Here is a 19,609-nt window from a genome sequence, read left to right as displayed (position 1 = left end):
AGTAGGGGTTCAGGTATGAGTGGAAGGAAGCTGGAAGCAACAAGACACCAAGGGGAGCAGAGAAGGCCTTGGAGCCAGCTGGGGGGTGAGGGCAAGCCTGCCACATCCCTTTTGCTCTTAACCCTAGGGAGTGCTGAAGACCAAAGGAAGCTTTTCTAGCTTTCCAAATTAGCCAAGTGCTCTAAGTTTAATGTGTGAGCCTGTTAATGTGCTTTTCTACTTGGATTTTGAGTAGAAAATTCCCCCAATTTTGTTATGTGAATCTTGTAAAGGGAATTACAAATAAGAGCTTAGAACTCTTGAACTAGGGTCTTAGAGATCCCCTCTCTAGTCCATTCCTTTTCGTTTACAGAGGAGAAAATCGAGGCGCAGTGAACTTCATCAGCCTGCCCAGGGTCACAGAGCCGGTTAGTGAGAGTTGCTAGAAGCAGAGCACATCCACTTTCCCCACTCTCCTGCTCTCTGTCTTTGCCTTGACTGAGGCCCAGTGAGGGCGACAGTGGGACACATCAGTAAATGATCTAACTCGCCACTAGAGAAAACATAAATCAGTGGCCACAAAATTTCAGCCAAACTTCATCTGTCACATCATAAAAAAAAAAAAAACTTGCCAGGGAGAGGCTTGAAAATCCAAACCAGATCCTTCTCCCCTCATAGAGGCCACAGTTGCACTGCGCTGCACGGCGGCCAAGTGTTTCCAGCAAGCCCCGTCAGCTGCATTCGTGGCTTTAGCTTGTTTGAACTGTCGTGATAAATGAAACCTGGTAGATTAACATCATCTCCTCTGCAGAAGTTTTGACCCCACGGATGCTGCTCTGGAGGAAGGGGAGAGGGGCTAAGCAGTCAAGGTGCCCATGAGCAGAGGGTTCTGCATTAAGAGTATGGGGTCCCAGCCCACGGAGGAGCCACCCTGACACTTCCACACAGAGCGCTGCTGCTTGCGATGCACAAGCGTGTGCTGTCCAGGCCTTCAAAATCTGGCACATCTGTTCTGGGGGGAGGATTGGCAGCCATTGAACCAAAGGCACCCATCCAGGATCTGCTCTTCCTTGAAGTGTCAGGGGGTTTCGTTATTGCATAGCAACTGTGAGAAAGGATGACTCCTCCAGGGGCGTGAGTCTCTAGGCCAGGACTGAATCATCTGTTTCATTCTCAGAATCAGAGATTCTTGCTGATGACTCCAAAATTAAGTGCTAAAATTAAAAAAAAAAAATTTACTCCAGTCAATGGGATATGTTAGAGAAGTTAAGGGGAAAAAAAAAAAAAAAACTACAGGTAACTTTCTGTCTGTAATTTTAAAAAGAAAAGAAAAAAAAAAAAAAAAAACTTAAAAGCATGTTTAAAGTTCTGAAAATCCCACCCGAGACCATTTTGTCTCACCTCAATGGATAAAGGTTACTCGAGTTTATTTGATTCAGGAAAACCCTGTGTCCGAGAGACTTCTTCATTGTGTATTGATCCTTCCTTTAGGTTTGTTCACCAACCAGAAGAATTGTAGTTTTCAATCTAGGACTCTTAGCCAGAACAGCCTTCTCACTCATTAACTCAGTCAACTGAGTGCCTCCTGTGTTTCCACTGGAGCCTCAGAGATGATCAAGACATAGTCTCCGCCCTCTGATCACTCATGGCCAAGTAGGGGAGATAAACAAAAAAATCTGTACCTATAATACAGCATAGTGAAGTGAAAGTGAAGTCGCTCAGTCGTGTCCGACTCTCAGCGACCCCATGGACTACAGCCCACCAGGTCCTCCGTCCATGGAATTTTCCAGGCAAGAGTACTGGAGTGGGGTGCCATTGCCTTCTCCATTAACAGCGGCTAGGCACATTATATTTACTTGGAGCTGGACATACTAAAAGTTAAGAGTATAGTGTTTGGAATCAGATTCAAATTTCAGCTCTGCTGTTTACTATCAAGTGGCAGTTCTTGGGCAGGATTTCTCTCCTTTCTCTAATTAAATCTTCATTTTCCCCTCCTTAAAGCATTGACCTCATGGAGTTACGTGGAGATTAAACGATGTGTTGTATACAAAGCCCTTTGTACAATTTTTGGGAAATGATAGCCACTCAGTAAGTGTAATCTCCTAGTATAGTAGCAGTTGAGGTTTTTGTACGCACTACACAGTCCAGAGAAAGGGGATTGGAAGAACAAGGGAGAGGAAGGGATGATCTCCAGAAAGGCTTCAGGACATAAGGACACAGGCAGGGTTTTGAAGAGTAAGCTTAAGTCAGTCGGATGATTAGAGGGAATGTGAGACTGCTCCCAGCAGGAGGGACAGAACTGCCTAAGCACAGAGTTATGACAGAACATAGGATACTTGAAGGACTCGGTTTAGAAAGAGCTTACTGTGGCTGAAGCAAAGGAACAATGATAAATGGAGGCAAGATGATGAGGGACATTAAAAGGGAGGTAAAAACTCTCATACAGTGCTTTAGTTTACAGGGAAGAGAAGAGTTAAAAAGAAAAAAGAAGGTGGTGGCCTTCAAGAGCTAAAATTTGAATCAATATAAAATATCAAGTGAGTATCTTAAATGCCATACATAGTCTCTGCACCCCTCTGCTGAGTCTCAGTGAAAGAATCTTATATTCTCACCACAGTGCAACAAACTCAGAAATTAGAAGAAACAGAAACACTCAGCCTTTCCACTTGTAAATCTAAAAACATGTCTCTAAGTCAAGTGAAGTTCGCTCAGTCATGTCCAGCTCTTTGCAAGCCCATGGACTATACAGTCTGTGGAATTCTCCAGGCCAGAATCCTGGAGTGGGTAGCCATTCCCTCTTTCAGGGGATCTTCCCAACCCAGGGATTGGAGCCAGGTCTTCCACATTGCAGGCATATTCTTCACCAGCTGAGCCACCAGGGAAGCCCGTCTCTAAATAACTCTTAGATTAAAAGTGAAATCAAAATAGTAAAGCAGACTATTTAGAAAAGAACTGTGAGAGGATGATTTACCAAAGCCTGCAGGGTGAAACTGTTTTACCCCATAGGTTTTCACTGAGAGGAAATTTTAGAGCTTTAAACTCATCTATCAGAAAACAAGAAATACTGAAACTAAATGAATTAACCATTCAACCCAAGAAATGAGAAAAAGAAGGAAAAAATAAACCTAAAGAAAGTTAAAAGAATGAACTAGCTAAATTGAAAACAAAACACAGTTTTCAAAAACAGAGTTGATCAGTAAAACCAAAAGTTGTGCTTTTTTAAAAAGCATAAAATAGATGTGGAACATGTGGAGCTTTTCAGTCGTGTCCAACTCTTTGTGACCCTACGGACTGCAGCCTACCAGGCTTCTCAGTCCATGGGATTTTCCAGGCAAGAGTACCGGAATAGGTTGCCATTCCCTTCTCCAGGGGATCTTCCTGACCCAGGGATTGAACCTGGGTCTCCTGCATTGTAGGCAGACGCTGTACCCTCTGAGCCACCAGGGAAGCCCCATAAAATAGATAAGCCTTTGGCAAATAAAAATTTTAAATGAGAGGATACACAAAAAGCATTCAATTAGAGGAGATATAAATAATAGAGATTCAGATTCTAAGAGAACATTATGTACAACTTTATTCTGATGTAAATTACTAAAATTTTCCTTTATAAGTAGTAGAAAGCCTGGATAAAGTAAAAGCTATAGGAGGAAAGTTAAAGATAGTCACAGATTTACCACCAGCCTCAGATGGTTTTGCAAATGAATTCCAAGAAACCATCAAGGAATAGATAATCACACATAGAAATAGAAGGAAAATGTCTCAACTCCGTCTGTAAGGCTAGTTAATATTTATTACCAACAGACAAGGGATGGCTCACAGAAAAGAAGGCTCTGGACCAACCTCACAAATTTCAAAGCCCTAAAGTAAAATATTAGCAAATGAATGTAAGAGTATAAAAAAATCTATGAATGTAATTCACTACACTAGGTTAACAGAAAACCATGTGCTCATCACTGTAGATAGAAAAACTTACAAACATTTGATGAAATGCAACAAAATTCCTGATTAAAACACTTTAAAACTCTGGGGGAGCCAGGAGAAAAACCTACCTGCCATAATCTAGTAAACATCATGCTTGTGATAAGCCATTAGAAGCATTTCCCTCAATGTTAGGAATAAAATAAGAATGCCTCCCGACACTAGTATTATTTAATACCATTTTAGAGGTATTATCCAGTGCAGTATGACAAGAAAAAGAAATGAGAACAAACACTGGAAAAGAAGAGATAAATTTAAACTACGATTATTTGCAGATGTAATTGTCCAAAGTTTTCTAAAAATCCATGATAAAAACTATTTGAATCCACAAGAGTGAAATTGGAATAGATTCATTATAACAAAATCAATCATTTTTTTCTAAACATCAGCAGGGATACATTAGAAAATGTGATGAAAAAGAAGTATAGAATTCAAGAAAGCAAAGAATACTAGAGTGTATTCAAGGATAAATCTAAAAAGATCTACATGAAGCAAAAACATTAAGAACTTAAAAGTAATTTAAACTCACCATTTAAAAGTTCAAGTAAGGAAAATATAAAGAAGAAAGTGAAAATTACCTGCAACCTCTCTAGTCAGAAGAAGCCTATGTTAAAATTTGGTCTGTCCTTCCAAAGTGTAACAGTATTTGAAAATACTGTCTCTTTGAAAATGCATGTGCTATATTAAGCAAAAAGAAGACAAAAGTTTGTTTTCAAAGTGTGTTTAAACTTGTGATAAGAAAGTAAGTAGAGGTGATAAAACATAGACGCATCAGGAAGAAACAGAAATTGAAAATGAGATTTCTGAATGAGTAGAAACATGCCAGCAGAAAAGTCCCCAGTCTGGGGAGATGATTGCTTTGCCACTGCGTTCTGTCAACTGGTCACACAGCTTTAGTCTTGGCCAGGCAGAGAATGGCCCTGGAAAAGAGCTCTGATAGTCTTGGCTTGCATTCCATTCTCCTTGTATGCAATTCTTGCCTGCTATCTGCTTACCTTCTCTCCAACACGCTATTTTAGAACCAAAGGAAAACCAATAAAATGTGAGTCATTGGCTGAATATGCCTCAGATGTGGGACCAGAGAATTTTGTAACTCAACCTCCTGTTCTGTCTTCCATTTCTGCTCTCCCAGACCGCCCAGGTTTGCTGAACGTGAAGCCCATTGAGGACATACAAGACAATCTGCTGCAAGCCTTGGAGCTGCAGCTCAAGCTGAACCACCCCGAGTCCTCCCAGCTCTTTGCCAAGCTGCTCCAGAAAATGACAGACCTCAGACAGATTGTGACAGAACACGTGCAGCTGTTGCAAGTAATAAAGAAAACAGAGACGGACATGAGTCTCCACCCACTCCTACAGGAAATCTACAAGGACTTGTATTAGCAGAGAAGTCCGAGTTCACTGACAGCATCTTCCTTCTCCCAATTGCACTATTATTTTGAGGGAAAAATCTGACACCTAAAAAAATTACTGTGAAAAAGCATTTGAAAAAAGAAAAGGTTTTAGAATAATAGATCTATTTTATGCGTATTGTTTATAAAGATACATTTACAATTTACTTTTAATATTAAAAATTACCACATCGTGAAATTACTGGTCATATTTGAAGACTGAGTCTGTTGTGTTCCCCACCCCATTCTCCAGGATTTTTATCCCTTTCATTTCCCTTCCCTTCCTTCTGTCCTTTTCCATCTTTATTTTTCATTTTCCTTTCTTTCTTAAATACGTGAAACAATGTGGATGGAATTGCTGATTAATTTTCATTCTAAGTCAAATCATTTTTTACTCAATTTACAACTTTTCTGAACCTTCTGTCTGCTTTAAAAATTACAACTAAGAAAGGAACTCCAGGACCAAAAACCGTTCAGAGGATGTGTTTCTTAACCTGGATATACTCATGTGAGGCATATCCTTAGGCCTACCAGGAATTCAGTCTTCTTCCTTAATCTCAACCAAGATTCTCACTCACCAGCAGCAGCCCTCTAACAGGATACCAAGGCATATGCAAATACCCCAGTGGCAAGTATTAACGGCCAGACGCTGTGGTAACACAGAAGTGTTATAAGACGTGGTACCTGCCAAAAGAACTTACCACTGAATTGAGAAGAGATGAATCCTTCTTAAAAGCAGATTAAACTACACAGTGTGCGCCAAATGAATGGTTTGGATGCCAAGTACTATAGGAGTTCAAAGTAACGAAGATTGGAAAAGTCACGAGTGACTATAAACTCATTCAAGCGGGCCTCAAAGATGTGTTGGACTCGGTGATAGGTAGAGAGTGGAAGAAGAGACGTTCTAGGAAAGCAAAATTATAGGAATAACAGCAACAAGAGGAAACCAAGCCAAACAAAAACACGAATGAGGGAAAAGGACCACGTTCTGCTCCCGATGTATGTAGAGCAATTTTGCTGCATTTTCCTGCTGGCTTCCTTGGGATGACCTTGCCCAGGGAGCTCTGACTTTTGTGACCTCAAAGGCTAATTATCTTGTTTAGGTAAAACATGCCTCCCCAGCAAAACAGATGGCATGTTCCCTAAAAGCAGAGACCTTCTTGGCACAGGGAACAGATTAGTTGATTGCAGCCACCAAGTTCATTAGCGTTGCTTAGCCATGAACAACATGATGACTTTGAAGCACGCTTCATCAGCAGTCTATGCTGAGGTCTCTCTTCTGCAAGATAATTGTTTCTGCCGACCTGAATTATCCCCCTAACGCTTCTCCCTTAGTTTAGGCTTCCTCCTGGTGTTGATACTAAAGAGAACATGACTTTACACTTGAAGCTTTCAGTTCAAATCTTTTCATCCTTTACCCCCAAATAAACAGATCTCCCAAGAGTCAGGTTAGGGAGGTGAGTCCTGACCCCAGTCCTAAACATGCAAGGTCCCTAACCCTTTAGGAGAGACAGCTTCAGAGCTCAGACCTTTAGAACCAAAGACATGACCAGGTCATCCAGGGACCCTGGACCAAGCTCATTATGTAAATGACATCAGAACATGGCAAAGTGACAAATTCGATCCATCATGAGGGGTTCTTTTTCCTTCTTTGATGCCAAGCAGCCAGTGGCTCCCCTACTGTTCCTTGTGGAGAAAAAGCGAGCGTGTGGGCAGTAGACAAGGTGAGGTTCCACCTCCGGGGAGACCCCTTGTTTACAGGAGGGCTCGAACAAAGAGCCTTTCAGCCGCCCCTGCTGGTCCGAAGCCCTCTCCGCGCCCTCGGGCCAGTGCAGGGAGGAAGGGAGCCGCTCTCAGCTCTCTGGCACTGATGGTTAGCATTAAACAGCTTTTAAATCCTGGCAGCTTTCAAATTCCCATCTCTCTGACTTTTTCCCTGTGGTTTGGACCATCATTCGCTAAATATTTTACGACACGTCATAGGCAGGCTCCAGAGCTCCCGCTCCGCTCTCTGGACTCCTTTTTCCCCCCAGGATGATTCACAAGTTCATCATCAACAAATGTATCAGCAGTTATTCATAGCACTTTCTCCGGACACAAACACACTTAGGGATTTGTGTTAACAAAAATAGGAAGAAAAGTTAACTGTGGTCAAAAGCCAAAAGAACAAGAAAGAAAAAGCGTTCGAGGCTCCCACGAGGGCCCTGCCCCAGCACCTGGCTCCTCTCCAATCCTCTCGTCTCCCCCCTCTCCCCAGCCCCCGCCATCTGTGCCGTGGAGCGCAGGAGCAATAGGGCACCCAGGGCAGAAACCGTGGCTGCACACACCCTGCTTCTCTAGACACGACCAGAAACGGGAGTGATCCAAGGGCTTCTTTTTTTTAAGGAGTGGGTGAGGAGCAAGAGGACTGGGGTCTTGGGAAGCATGGGACCGGGGTGGGGGAGTGCGGTGCAGAAATGGGATGGTCAGCTGCATCAGCTCGGCTGAGCACACCAGGGCTGGGGGAGCAGACTGCTGCGGAGGTTTACTGAGTTGCTCCTGAATTCCAGTGTGTTTTCCGTGGCTCCCTCGAGGCTACCAGGCGAATCCTTCTTGTGGGCAGGCCCAAACTTGCTGGATATGCCCTGCGGTGCGGTACTGGTAAAAGCAGGGCAGGGTGACAGGGGTTGGGAATCGCTCCCCCTCCTCCCCACCCCCGGGTACCTATTCCTTCAGAAAGAGTCAGGTTACAGAAGTGAGCCCCTAGAAATGTAGGATCCCTGAGCCTTGAGGAGAGACCGCTTCTGGGCTCAGCCCTGTAGAACCACAGACAGTATCTTATCCACCACTTGGGGACCTGGGGTGGGGGTGGAGCCGCCTCAAGAAAGCGAACTTCAGCTCTGAGTCCTGAGAGAAGGAACCAGAGTTCCTTTTCAGGAGGATCATGCCGTTGCTTTCTCCTTCCTCTTCCTACAGACTTGCTGGAACAGTGGGGCTTACAAGACAAAGGGCCCGAGATGCCTGTCTTCACTAGGTGGGCCAGCCCCCCTCGTCCCCCACCCCATCCTGGTCCTTGGCCCCCAGCCCCTGGTTGCCTCCATTCTCATGATTCTCACTCTTAGTCTCTATACATCCCTGGCCTTCACTCCGTGCTTGTACATGATGGGTACCACCCGCCCCCGTCCTCGTGGAGATGCGTGTGATGGGGCCCCACCCTGGAGGGGACCACAGTATGGCAATGAGGTCAGATGCATTACTGCAACTCAGCCCAAGCGATGAACTGCCTAGAGGTGGGAGAGGGGGTCCACAGGGACCCTCCGAGGAGCATGGAAGTGCGATCGTACAGAATGTGTTCCGAAAACGAGACGTCAGGGACCCCTGCGCTAGCGTCGGGCATGAGATGAGAGTGGCCGAGTCGGTGTCAGGCTGGGACAGCCTCATGTACCGTGCTGAGGACCGCATCTGTCGGCAGTAGGGATCCAGGGAATGTGGTCGGGCAGTAGAGGGACGTGACCAAATTTGCATATGGGGAAAAAAAAATCTCTCTAGAAGTCAGTCTCCATGCCTCCAGTGGCGGTCCAGCCCTGAACAGCCACCTAAAGGGGCAGGAAGCTGTCTCCCTTCCAGACCCCCCCAGGGATTTTCCACCTCATAGACCCAGCTCTGCCCCTGGGGTTACACATACCTGGAGGTCCTGACTCACCGAATTCCCTGGGGTCCGGTTACAACCATTCGGCTGAAGGACCTTGCCACCCTCCCCATCACTGTTCCCAGGAGCCCAGCCTCACACCCGCCTCACCACAAAGTTCCTGCACCTTAATAAGGGTCGTTTCTACCCCACCTACACGTCCTATGCCCATATCCACATGGGCTCTGCGTTTGTCCTGGAATTCTGGAAAATTAGAGATGAAGGGATCAACCAACTCAGTTGACAGATGAAAACCCTGAGGGTCAAAGAAATTAAGAAACATGACCAGGGTCTTAGGAGGCTAGGATTAATTTACTCAAAGAATTTGAACTCCATAGTTTAACCAGAGAAGCTCAGACGGACTAGAAGCTAGTGTGAGTATCTGCACTGGTGAGCAAAGGACAGGGAAGCAACCGAGTCCTGTGAGGGCTTGTTGTGCCGATCGAGAGATTATCGTTTAAGTACCGTGTAAGTATCGTGTAGGTCACTTAGGACTGTGTCTGGCACATGGAAAGCGCAGCTTTTAGGGGAGACGATATTCTCGTTTTTTTTTTTTCTTGATGTTTTGTGTTTTGGCAGCGCCTTGCAGCATGCAGGGTGGTTCTTGAGCAGAGATTGAATCCAGGCCTCTGCAGCAAAGGTACCCAACCCTAACCACTAGGCTACCAGGGAACACCCCCTTGTGTGGACTCTAGTGTTAGGCTGACTGGGATTAAAACTCTAACTCCACTGCTTACTGGCTCTATAACCACATGGCTTTTGGTCAATCTCTTAACCTGTTTAGGCCTTAATTACCTCATATGTAAAATGGGATCATAACACCCATCTTACAGGGTTATCATGAGGCTTAAACGTGGTCGTAAGACACTTCACTTGGTTTCTTGGCACATCTTAACCAGTTAATCTGCGTCAGCTACCAGTAACACTATTGCCCTTGTTATTATTAAAGTGCCCTTCATTATTCACAGAAGGCATCCTGGGTCCACAGGACAGGCTCTTCCTGTTCAAGTATCCAGGCCTTACCTGGATGTCCTAAAGCCAGGTGAAGAGATTGGATTTCTGCATTTGACAGTACCGTAAGAATGGGTTCTCTCTGAAGCATCCCGCCTCCAATCCGTAAGTACTAGGGGAAAATAATTATCTGAAACACAACCACCGTGTCTGGATTTAGAACAAATGCCAGGATGAGGCTTAGGAAAACATTTTCTCCAGAAGTAGTGAGACTTTTCTCTTGTGATTTATGCTCCTAATTTTAGACTAATATTACATAGTTTGCATTTCCAGAGGGGTTATAAACTATAAGAAAATTGCTAATTTAGGTCTGTAGGGAGTGGGCCAGGATATTTCCATCCCCTCTGGGGTTTTGTAAATATGTTCCAGGCCAAAAGTTCCCAGGAAGAGGGTCCTTCCTGGGATCTGTGTAGTGCCATGGACTGGGCTTAAGGAGGAGCTGAGTGACTTTCTGCTGGAGCTGGAAAACTGTGATCCTCTGGCTGAGTTCAGTTCAGTCGCCCAGTCGTGTCCGACTCTCTGCAACCCCAAGGACTGCAGCACGCCAGGCTTCACTGTCCATCACCAGCTCCCGGAGCTCAGACTCATGTCCGTTGAGTTGGTGATCCTCTGGCTACTTGTCCACAACCCTGGAGGCCAGGAAGACCATCTAGAGTCTCCACTGTCAGTTTGAGGCTCAGATCTGCCACATTCTAGGTGTGTAGCCTTGGGCAAGTCACTTTCCTCTCTGGGGATATAGTACCTGGCCTCTAGAAGCCCCTCAGAAAATTACATCTAATTCATTCATCATGAATATAAAGGAATGAGTGGGTCTCAGTTGCCCCATCTGTAAAATGGGAATGATAGTACCTAGGTACATGCCTTACAGAGTATCACAGGAAGGAAGCGGGACAGGCCTGGTCACCATTATTCACAGATAAGAAAGCGAGGTGAAGGAATTAGCCCAAGGCTACAGAAAAGATAGGGAGCCGCAGAGCTGAGGCTAGCCCTTCAGCCTTCTGAGGCCCACCCCATCTAGGCTTCATTTATAGGACAGCACTTTCTTGGGCTCCAAAATCACTGCATACGGTGACTACAGTCACAAAATTAAAAGTCACTTGCTCCTTGGAAGAAAAGCTGTGACAAACCTAGACAGCATATTAAAAAACTGAAATATCATTCTGCTGACAGAGGTCCAGATAGTCAAAACTGTGGTTTTTCCAGTTGTCATGTACAGATGTGAGAGTTGGACTGTAAAGAAGACTGAGTGCTAAAGAATTGATACTTCTGAATTGTGGTGTTGGAGAAGACTCTTAAAGAGTCCCTTGGACAGCAGGGAGATCAAACCAATTGTTCCTAAAAGAAATCAACTCTAAATATTTATTGGAAGAACTGATGCTGAAGCTTCAATACTTTGGCCACCTGATGCAGAGAGCCGACTCATTGGGAAAGACCCTGATGCTGGGAAAGATTGAAGGCAAAAGGAGAAGGGAGAGACAGATGATGAAATGGTTAGATAGCATCACCAACTCAACAGACATGAATTTGAGCAAACTCCAGGGGCTAGTGAAGGACAGGGAAGCCTGGAGTGCTGCAGTCCATGGGGTCACAAACAGTCAGACACGACCTAGCAACTGAACAACAAAGCTGGCTTTGGAAAAACCGAAGGGAGTATCGCCTGGTTGACAGAGCACAAGCTTAACAGCATCAAAGACTAACGTTTGAATGTTGGCTCTGCCATTTACAAGCTGTGCAACCTCAGATAGGTTGCTTCTTGTCTCTGGGCCTCAGCATCAACATCTAACTTGTGGAGATCCCAATCCCTATGGGTTGTTGTGAGGATTAGAGGTGGTCACATATGGGGGGCACACCTAGAGTTCCTAAGCGATTTGAATCTTCTTTTTTTTTTAATTTTTATTTATTTTTGGCCGCGATGGGTCTTTGTTGCTGTGCTCGGGCTTTCTCCAGTGGTGAGTGCAGGCTGCTCTCCGTTGTGGCGCCCTGGCCTCTCATTGCAGCGGCTTCTCTTGCTGTGGGGCATGCGCTGTACGGCGCACAGGCTTCAGTAGCTGAGGCACACGGGCTTAGCTGCTTCAAGGCATGTGGGATCTTCCTGGACCAGGGATTGAACCCTTGTCCCCTGCATTGGCCAGCACATTCTTAACCACAGGACCACCAGGGAGGTTCCTCCCCACCTTTTCTTAAATTTTGACCTTACCCACAGCATGGGGAATCTTAGTTCTCTGATCAAACCCGTGCCCCAGGCATTGGGAGTGTGGAGTCTTAATCACTGGACCACCAGAGAAATCCCCTCCCGCTTTTTTTTTTTTTTTTAGTTTTGAAAGTTAAGATTTATTTTGAAAGGTACCATCCTGATGCTGGGAAAAATTGAAGGCCAGAGGAGAAGGGGACGACAGAGGATGAGATGGTTGGGTGGCATCACCGACTCAAGGGACGTGAGTTTGAGTGAGCTCTGGGAGTTGGTGATGGACTGGAGGCCAGGGAGGGCCTTTGTGAGCCCCGCAGTCCATGGGGTCACAAAGAGTCGGACACGACTGAGTGACTGAATTGAACTGAACTGATGCAAGTGTGGGCTCTTGAAGTTAGAAGTATTAACTCCTAAGCAATTAGAATCTTCTAAAGACAAGTACCTCCAGCCTCACACAGCTTACTGCATCCTCATCCCCACTGGGGCCCGCTGGTGACCAGATGGTTTCTTCTCAACCAGAGCGGGAATCCTGCCTGCAGCCTGTTAGGGTTCTGACAGTGATCCGCCCAGGCCCTTGGGAAGGCGCTTTCCCTGAGCTTCAGTTTCCCGGTCTCCACAGTCAGAGGTTCCGTCTGCACTTACGCTGAACCTCAGTTTCCCCATCTGCACAGTCAGAGGCTCCTTCTATCCCCGTTTCGGCCTCTGCAGCCGCAGGACCTGAGAGCGGAGGGCGGGGCGGCGGCCCGGCCGGCCGACCATCAGAGCCTGCGTTCCCTGCGGCCCGGGCGGCAGCCAGCGCTCCTTTGGGCGGGGGCCGCTCCAGCGGAGGGGGCGCCGAAGAGGGCCGAGGGCTGGGGCCGCGGAGGCGCCGGTTCCCACCCGGCGCTGCGGGGAGGGGGCCGTTGTGCTGAGTCAGCGGCTGGCGGCCCCGCGCACGCTGGGGCTCCCTGGCCGCCTCGCGTGCCAGCTGAGCTTCGGCCAGGAGCCCCCGGGAGCCCCGCTGCGATCGCCGCCGCTGCTGCGGGAACCGGGCCCCGAGAAAGCCCTGGCTTCCCGGCCAGGCCTCCCAGGGCTCCGGGCACATCCGCGGTTGGTGAGGGAGCAGCCGCCAGGCCTGCCTCTGCCCTCCCCTCCGAGTCCCCTAATGATGCTCATTACTGCTTTCCAACGCCCATACAGCCTTTCCTTATAAACCGCTCTGCAGACATTCACCCCTTCCAGAAACCCAGCGCGGTAGTTGTTGAGTCGGGGCCCCACAGCAGAGAAACAGGCTTCACTCAAAAGGCACCATTGTGTGTGTGCGTGTTAGTCGCTCAGTCCTGTCCGACTCTTTGGGACCCCATGGGCTATATAGCCCGCCAGCCTCCTCTGCCCATGGGATTCTCCAGGCAAGCATGCCGGAGTGGGGTGCCCTTCCCTTCGCCAGAGGATCTTCCTGACCCGGGGATCGAACCCCGGTCTCTTGCATCGCAGGCAGATTCTTTACCATTTGAGCTATAGGGAAGTCCCTAAAGGCACGGTTGGGGACAATTTATTATAGTTTGGGACTGTTTACAAAGTTGGGGGAGTGAGGGAAACCAATGAAGGCTGGTGAGACACCCCAAGGCTAGCCAGGGCAGACACCCCGAGGTGGGGGGACAGGGGTCCTTACTAGAGCCCAGGAGAGGCAGCCGTAGGAGGGGGGCTCCCTGCAGGAGGGGGGCTCCCTGCAGGAGGGGAGATCCAGGGAACTGAGTGATCCCATCCCTGTGTCCCCCAGGTGGCGAGAGCAGCTGTGGGCGGATAACCCCCTCCATCCCATTCTCCTCCCGTCCTCCCACCTCAGTCTCCCATGGGCCACATCCTGCCGGAAGTCAGAGAACAAAAGAGCCAGTAGGTAGGACTTGGGATCCCTCGATTCAGCCTCTGCACCACAGGCAGGGTGGAGAAGGGTGGGGATGACTCCGCAGGGCAGGCGGAATCCAGCAGGGGTAGGAGATGTTGATAAACCCACGATACTTGAAAAGGAAGCAGAGACTCTTAGATCTGAAGTCACAGAACACTTAACTGTCCACTTGAGGACTCAAATTCTGGTGTGTTCAGCTCCGCGCTGGTTCTTTCCACTGTATTCAGCCAGCTGTGGGAGCAGACCGAGGGGACCAGGGCAAGAAGACCGGAGGGCAGAGGCATTCAGCGTCTCCTCGCCAGGGGGACCAGTCTCATCTCATGGGGTGCTTCTCACCGGTTTCCATCACATCCCCTGGTGGCTGAGGAGGGTAGCCTCAAGCAGCCCATGCGTGTTTTATCCTTAATGTAAGCTTTATAGTTTGCTCCACCACATATATTTATGTCATGAGCTGTGCTTAGTTGCTCAGTCGTGACCGACTCTTTGCGACCCGGTGGACTGCAGCCTGCCAGGTTCCTCTGTCCATGGGGATTCTCCGGGCAAGAATAATGGAGTGGGCTGCCATGCCCTCCTCCAGGGGATCTTCCCAACCCAGGGATCGAACCTGCATTGCAAGTGGATTCTTTACTGACTGAGCCACCATAAAATATATATATAATTTGTTTTTAACTGGAGGATTATTGCTTTACAATGTTGTGTTGGTTTCTCCCATACAACAAGGTGAATCAGCTGTAAGTACACATGTGTCCCCTCCCTCTTGAACTTCCCTCCCACCCCCACCCCACCTCATGCCTCTAGGTTGTCACAGAGCACCCAGCTGACCTCTGTGTATTATACAGCGACTCCCATTAGCTGTCTCTTTTACATATGGTAATGTGTATGTTTCAGTGCTTCTCCCTCAATCCCACCCTCTCCTTCCGCTGCTTTGTCCAAAAGTCGTTCTCTACATCTGCATCTCGATTCCTGTCCTGCAAATGAGCTCACCGGTTCCATTTTTCTAGATTCCATATATATATATGTTAATATGCAGTATTTATGGGGCTTCCCTGATAGCTCAGTTGGTAAAGAATCCACCTGCAGTGATCGACTTGGGTTCGATTCCTGGGTCGGGAAGATCCCCTGGAGAAGGGAAAGGCTACCCACTCCAGTATTCTAGCCTGGAGAATTCCATGGACTGTATAGTCCATGGGGTCGCAAAGAGTCGGACACGACTGAGCAACTTTCACTTACACAATATTTGTTTTTCTAACTTATGTCACTCTGTATAAAAGGCTCTGGGTTCATCCACCTCAGTAAATAGTTTAAAATAACTTAAAAGTTACTTAATTTATTTCTACCTACCCCAGAAGTTCAAGGGAAAAAAGTACCCTCGAGGGACTGGTGGTACACTTTTTCTCTGGCTTCAGGTGCCCTTAAAATGAGGCTGTGTACCACAGAGAAGGCCTTTAGGGAAAGAGGTTCTTTGCCCAATGTCACACAGCTAATAATCATACTCAGAGTCCCACGGCCTTGCTCCCTGCGTGGCTGACACAAGGGAAATCTGGCCAAATGAAGCCCAGGAGAGAGTCTCAAAAGGGGGGCAAGTCACCAGTAGTCCGCCCGAGAGGGCAGAGAGGGAAGAGATTTGAGCTCAGCGTTGGCACATGTCCCCTGGGTTCTCTGTCCCCAGCTCTAGGGACACTCAGAAAAGCCAGAGGAGGCTCGTGTCCTCGAGGAGGAGACGGGCATAGAATCGAGCTGTGTGGGTCCCACCCGGCACACGGCCAGAAACAGAAGGGCTGGGAGGCAGGCAGCTGGGTGTCGGTGCCCCAGCCCTGCCTGCTCTTGGCTCTGTGACCTTGGGCAAGTCGTATAACTTTCCCAGGTCTTGGGTTCCTCTTTTATAACTGGGCAAACTCTCACCTACCTCATAAGGCTACTGGGGAAAGCGTGTGATGACACGCAGCAGCATTTGCATTGACAGCACGTGGACTTGCCGTCTCTTCCGATAACAAACCCTAGGCTGGGGGGCCCTGCCGCCATGGCTGGTTGGGACAGCCACTCTCTCGACCAAAAGTTGCACTTCTGACCCGACGTCAGAAGAGGTTGTCTTAAAACTCCTGGGTGATCTGAGCTCTGTGGTTTCTGTTGCCATGGAATTGCGAGAGAGGTCAAACTCTGCACAGGGTGGGGGTACGGAAGGCTTCACGGAGGAGGTGCCTTTTGAGATAGACTTGAGAGGATTTATGAGGGTCGTCCTGGCAAGCAGGGGAGGGTTGTCCAGGGCAAAGACACATGGCATGTTGGGAAGGGTGAGTGTTTTGGTGTGGCTGGAACAGAAGTAGGGAAGGAGAAATGGCTGGAATCTAGTTACAGCGGGGCCTCTACTTACAGATGAAGGGGTTCAGACTCCACCCCAGGGGCAGCACAGAGACACGGAGATCTCAAGCAGAGAGCTGGCTGATGATAGAGTCACGCCAGCGACCCCTCTGTCAGCCAGCGAGGAGATGGGACATGATGGGAAGGTGAGGAGACCTCCAGAGGCTGTGACACTCATGTGACAAGAGGGGATGGTGGCCTGAAACGGAGGCGGGGATCAGCCAGGAGGACAGGATTTCAAATCTGGGAAGCAGTCCAGGCTCAACTTCCTAGAGCGACAATAGGGGGTGGTTTGCAAGGTTTGACTTGGGGCACACAGTTCAGGGAAGGGATGTTCTTTGTTGAGATGAGGGCTTGTTTTAGGTAAGGAACACAAGTCCTGTTCTTGAAACACTGCAGGTGGGAACTTGGCCATCATCGGACAGGGAGGGCTCATTAGCCGTCAGATGGATGGGTGGGCGTCTGCTGAGTATGGGGAGGCGGGCTGGGAGAGCCACATAGGTGCGATGGAGGAGAGTGACGGCAGTCTCAGGACAGCGGCAGGAAAGGAGGCCAACCAACAGTCCAAGTCTGTCTGACTCCCTAAGCCCTGTTTTCCCTTCAAGGTCAATAGGAAGTTTGACTTTTTCTGTTTTCTCTTATCTGTTGGTTCGGTAATATTTATTGAGTACCTTCTATGTGGGCTTTCCTGGTGGCTTAGTGGGTAAAGAATCTGAGGGAGACTGGATTCAATCCCTGGGTTGGGAAGGATCCCCTGGAGACGGAAGCGGCAACCTACTCCAGTATCCTTGCCTGGAGAATCCCATGGACAGAGGAGCCTGGCGGGCTACAATCCATGGGATTGCAAAGAGTCGGACACAACTGAGTGACTCACACTTTCATTTTCTATGTGCTGTGGGCTGTTGGAGAGATAGGGTTTCATCCAAAGGCCAGTTCTTCAGAGTTTCTAGCGGACAAAGCCACAGGCCATCCCATTTCTCCTAACAGTGACAGTCGAGGACGAACAGTATTCTTTGCATTTCCTTCTCCCCTCCAGGAGCAGGGGTAGAGGCTGCAAGCGCACATGGACCCTGCGGGCGTCCCGCGGGGCGTCTGCACAGACACACCAGCTAATAGGTGCTCGTCTCTGACTCCTTTGTGGGGCTCAGTTCTTTGCACGACTCAACAGAAACCTCCCCTGAGCGCCTGGGTCTCCTTCTGGAGAGAGTTTCATCATCAGGAAGCAGTGGCCCACACAGATGACGGGGCCCGGGCCCAGAGTCCTTTTGCTCTAAGATTTCTCTGCCTGGCGTTCCCAGCCCAAGGGATGCGCCCTCTAGCCTATGTCCCCGGACCTCAGCTGGAGCCCCAAACTAGACTTTCCGTGATTGAAATTCAGCCCCTGATTTGACTTCCTGGGTATTCTTCCCAACCCAGTTTTTCCAGGCCTGAAACCTTGAGGGGCCTCAGTTTTCACATCAATAAAATGGAGGTGATTGCCCTCCATTATAAGATGGCACAAAGCTGTTTGGAGGATCAAACGAGGTAATGGGAGGAGGAAGTGCTTTACAAACCCTATAAACTAGAAATCGTGGGGGCCACCGAGTTACTGCTACTCTTTTTAGAGCCGTGTCCCCAAGTGCCTCCCTGAGTTGGGCCCCAGGCTCTCGAGACTCCAGCCAGACGCTTGGGTCTCAGGTGAGGAAGATAAAGCCCAGGAGCTAGGGCTCCACCCCAGGGAATCGGCTTTGGTGCCTGGAGCCATGGGAGCCCCGCCTCTGCCCAGGTTTATGAGCGCAGAGGAGGTTTGCATTGTGACTAATGTCCCATCTCGCTCCCCGGGTCACCCCTACCTGCTGGGCAGGAAGTCCACGGGACTCAGCCCCCCTTAATCACCGCCACCTCCCTGTGACCCGCCTCAATCACGTCTCTTTACAGTCGGGCAGAGCCCGCTGGGCCTCCTCAAACTTCCATATCTGCACCAGGAGATCACTGATACGCCTGACGGCGTTTGCTCGCCTCCACGCCCTGGGCCCAGCATTCCGGGAGTCACGCAACCCCACGGGCCGGGGCGGAAGCCACCCCCACAGCGGCCAGGCCCCGGAACCTCCCCAGCCCAAGAAGTACATGAACCGGGCCTTTCTTCACCGCCAGCTGGCCGGCCAGCCGTTCTGCCCGGCACCCCCCTGACACACACACACACACACACACACACACACACACACACACATCTACCTTCTCTCTCAGCTCTGGGGATCTCCAGACCCCAAATTTCTCCTGCTGGAGAGGGAGAAAGTCACTAACCTGATGACCACTCCAGCCATCCGTCCATCATTCACTCACCCACTCATTCGTTCACTCAGGGCTCAGAGAGCATCTGCTCTGAGCTCCGCCCTGTATGCTGGTGGCAGAGATGAATGACCAGTCGCTGCCCTCGGGGAGTTCGTAGTCGGGATGGGAAGGGGGCCCAGGGTACCATCTGGAGGGCTGTTGCAGCAGAGAAGCCCCGGAGCCCCATCGCGTCCGTCCTTCATCCTCTCCTCCCGCATCCTCACCTCTTGCCCGCACCCGGCCACCAGCTTCACCTAATGTGATTTGCTGGGCTCTTCACACCCCTGGGAGCAGCCCGAAGCCAAGGGCGATGGGTTGTTGTTCAGCGTCTCAGTCCTGTCCAACTCTTTGCAGTCCCATGAACTATAGTACTCCAGGCCTTCGCTGTTCTTCACCATCTCCCAGAGCTTGCTCAGACTCATGTCCGTTGAGTTGGTGATGCCATCCAACCATCTCCTCCTCCATCGTCCCCTTCTCTTGCTCTCAGTCTTTCCCAGCATCAGGGCCTTTTCCAATGAGTCAGTTATTCGCATCAAGTGGCCAAAGTACTGGAGCTTCAGCTTCAGCCTGCATCCTTGCAATGAATATTCAAGGTTGATTTCCTTTAGGATTGACTGGGTGATGGGAGTCAGGGGCAAACACCCAGCTCCCTCACCCCTCCAGTAGGACACAGTCTATACTGGCTCCCAGAGTGTCCCAGTGGGATTAAGATCCCATCCCCCACCATGGCAAACAGCTTGAAAACACAGATTTGGGGGGCTGCCTTCTATTTATATCCTACCTCCTTCCTACCTGAGGTGTTCTCTTCACCTCCTGATAACCCCTGTCCACTCTGAGCCCTGCCC

At 49.0% G+C, this 19,609-nt stretch overlaps 1 protein-coding gene and 1 long non-coding RNA gene across 3 annotated transcripts in view; both read left to right on the top strand.

The window, feature by feature from the left end:
* PPARG (peroxisome proliferator activated receptor gamma) overlaps positions 1–5,466 on the top strand; it is a 65,233-nt gene extending 59,767 nt beyond the window's left edge. The window contains 1 exon segment of the mRNA NM_181024.2: positions 5,090–5,466. Coding sequence (NP_851367.1) covers positions 5,090–5,337 — 248 coding nt within the window. The 3' untranslated portion in view covers positions 5,338–5,466.
* The window catches only part of PPARG-TSEN2, a 214,416-nt gene that overhangs the window by 116,936 nt on the left and 77,871 nt on the right, over positions 1–19,609 (top strand).

The sequence above is a fragment of the Bos taurus genome, chromosome 22, assembly GCF_002263795.3.
Source record: "Bos taurus isolate L1 Dominette 01449 registration number 42190680 breed Hereford chromosome 22, ARS-UCD2.0, whole genome shotgun sequence".
NCBI lineage: Eukaryota > Metazoa > Chordata > Mammalia > Artiodactyla > Bovidae > Bos > Bos taurus.
The sequence above is the reverse complement of the archived record's forward strand: the minus strand, read 5'-3'. Positions and strand labels throughout refer to the sequence as shown.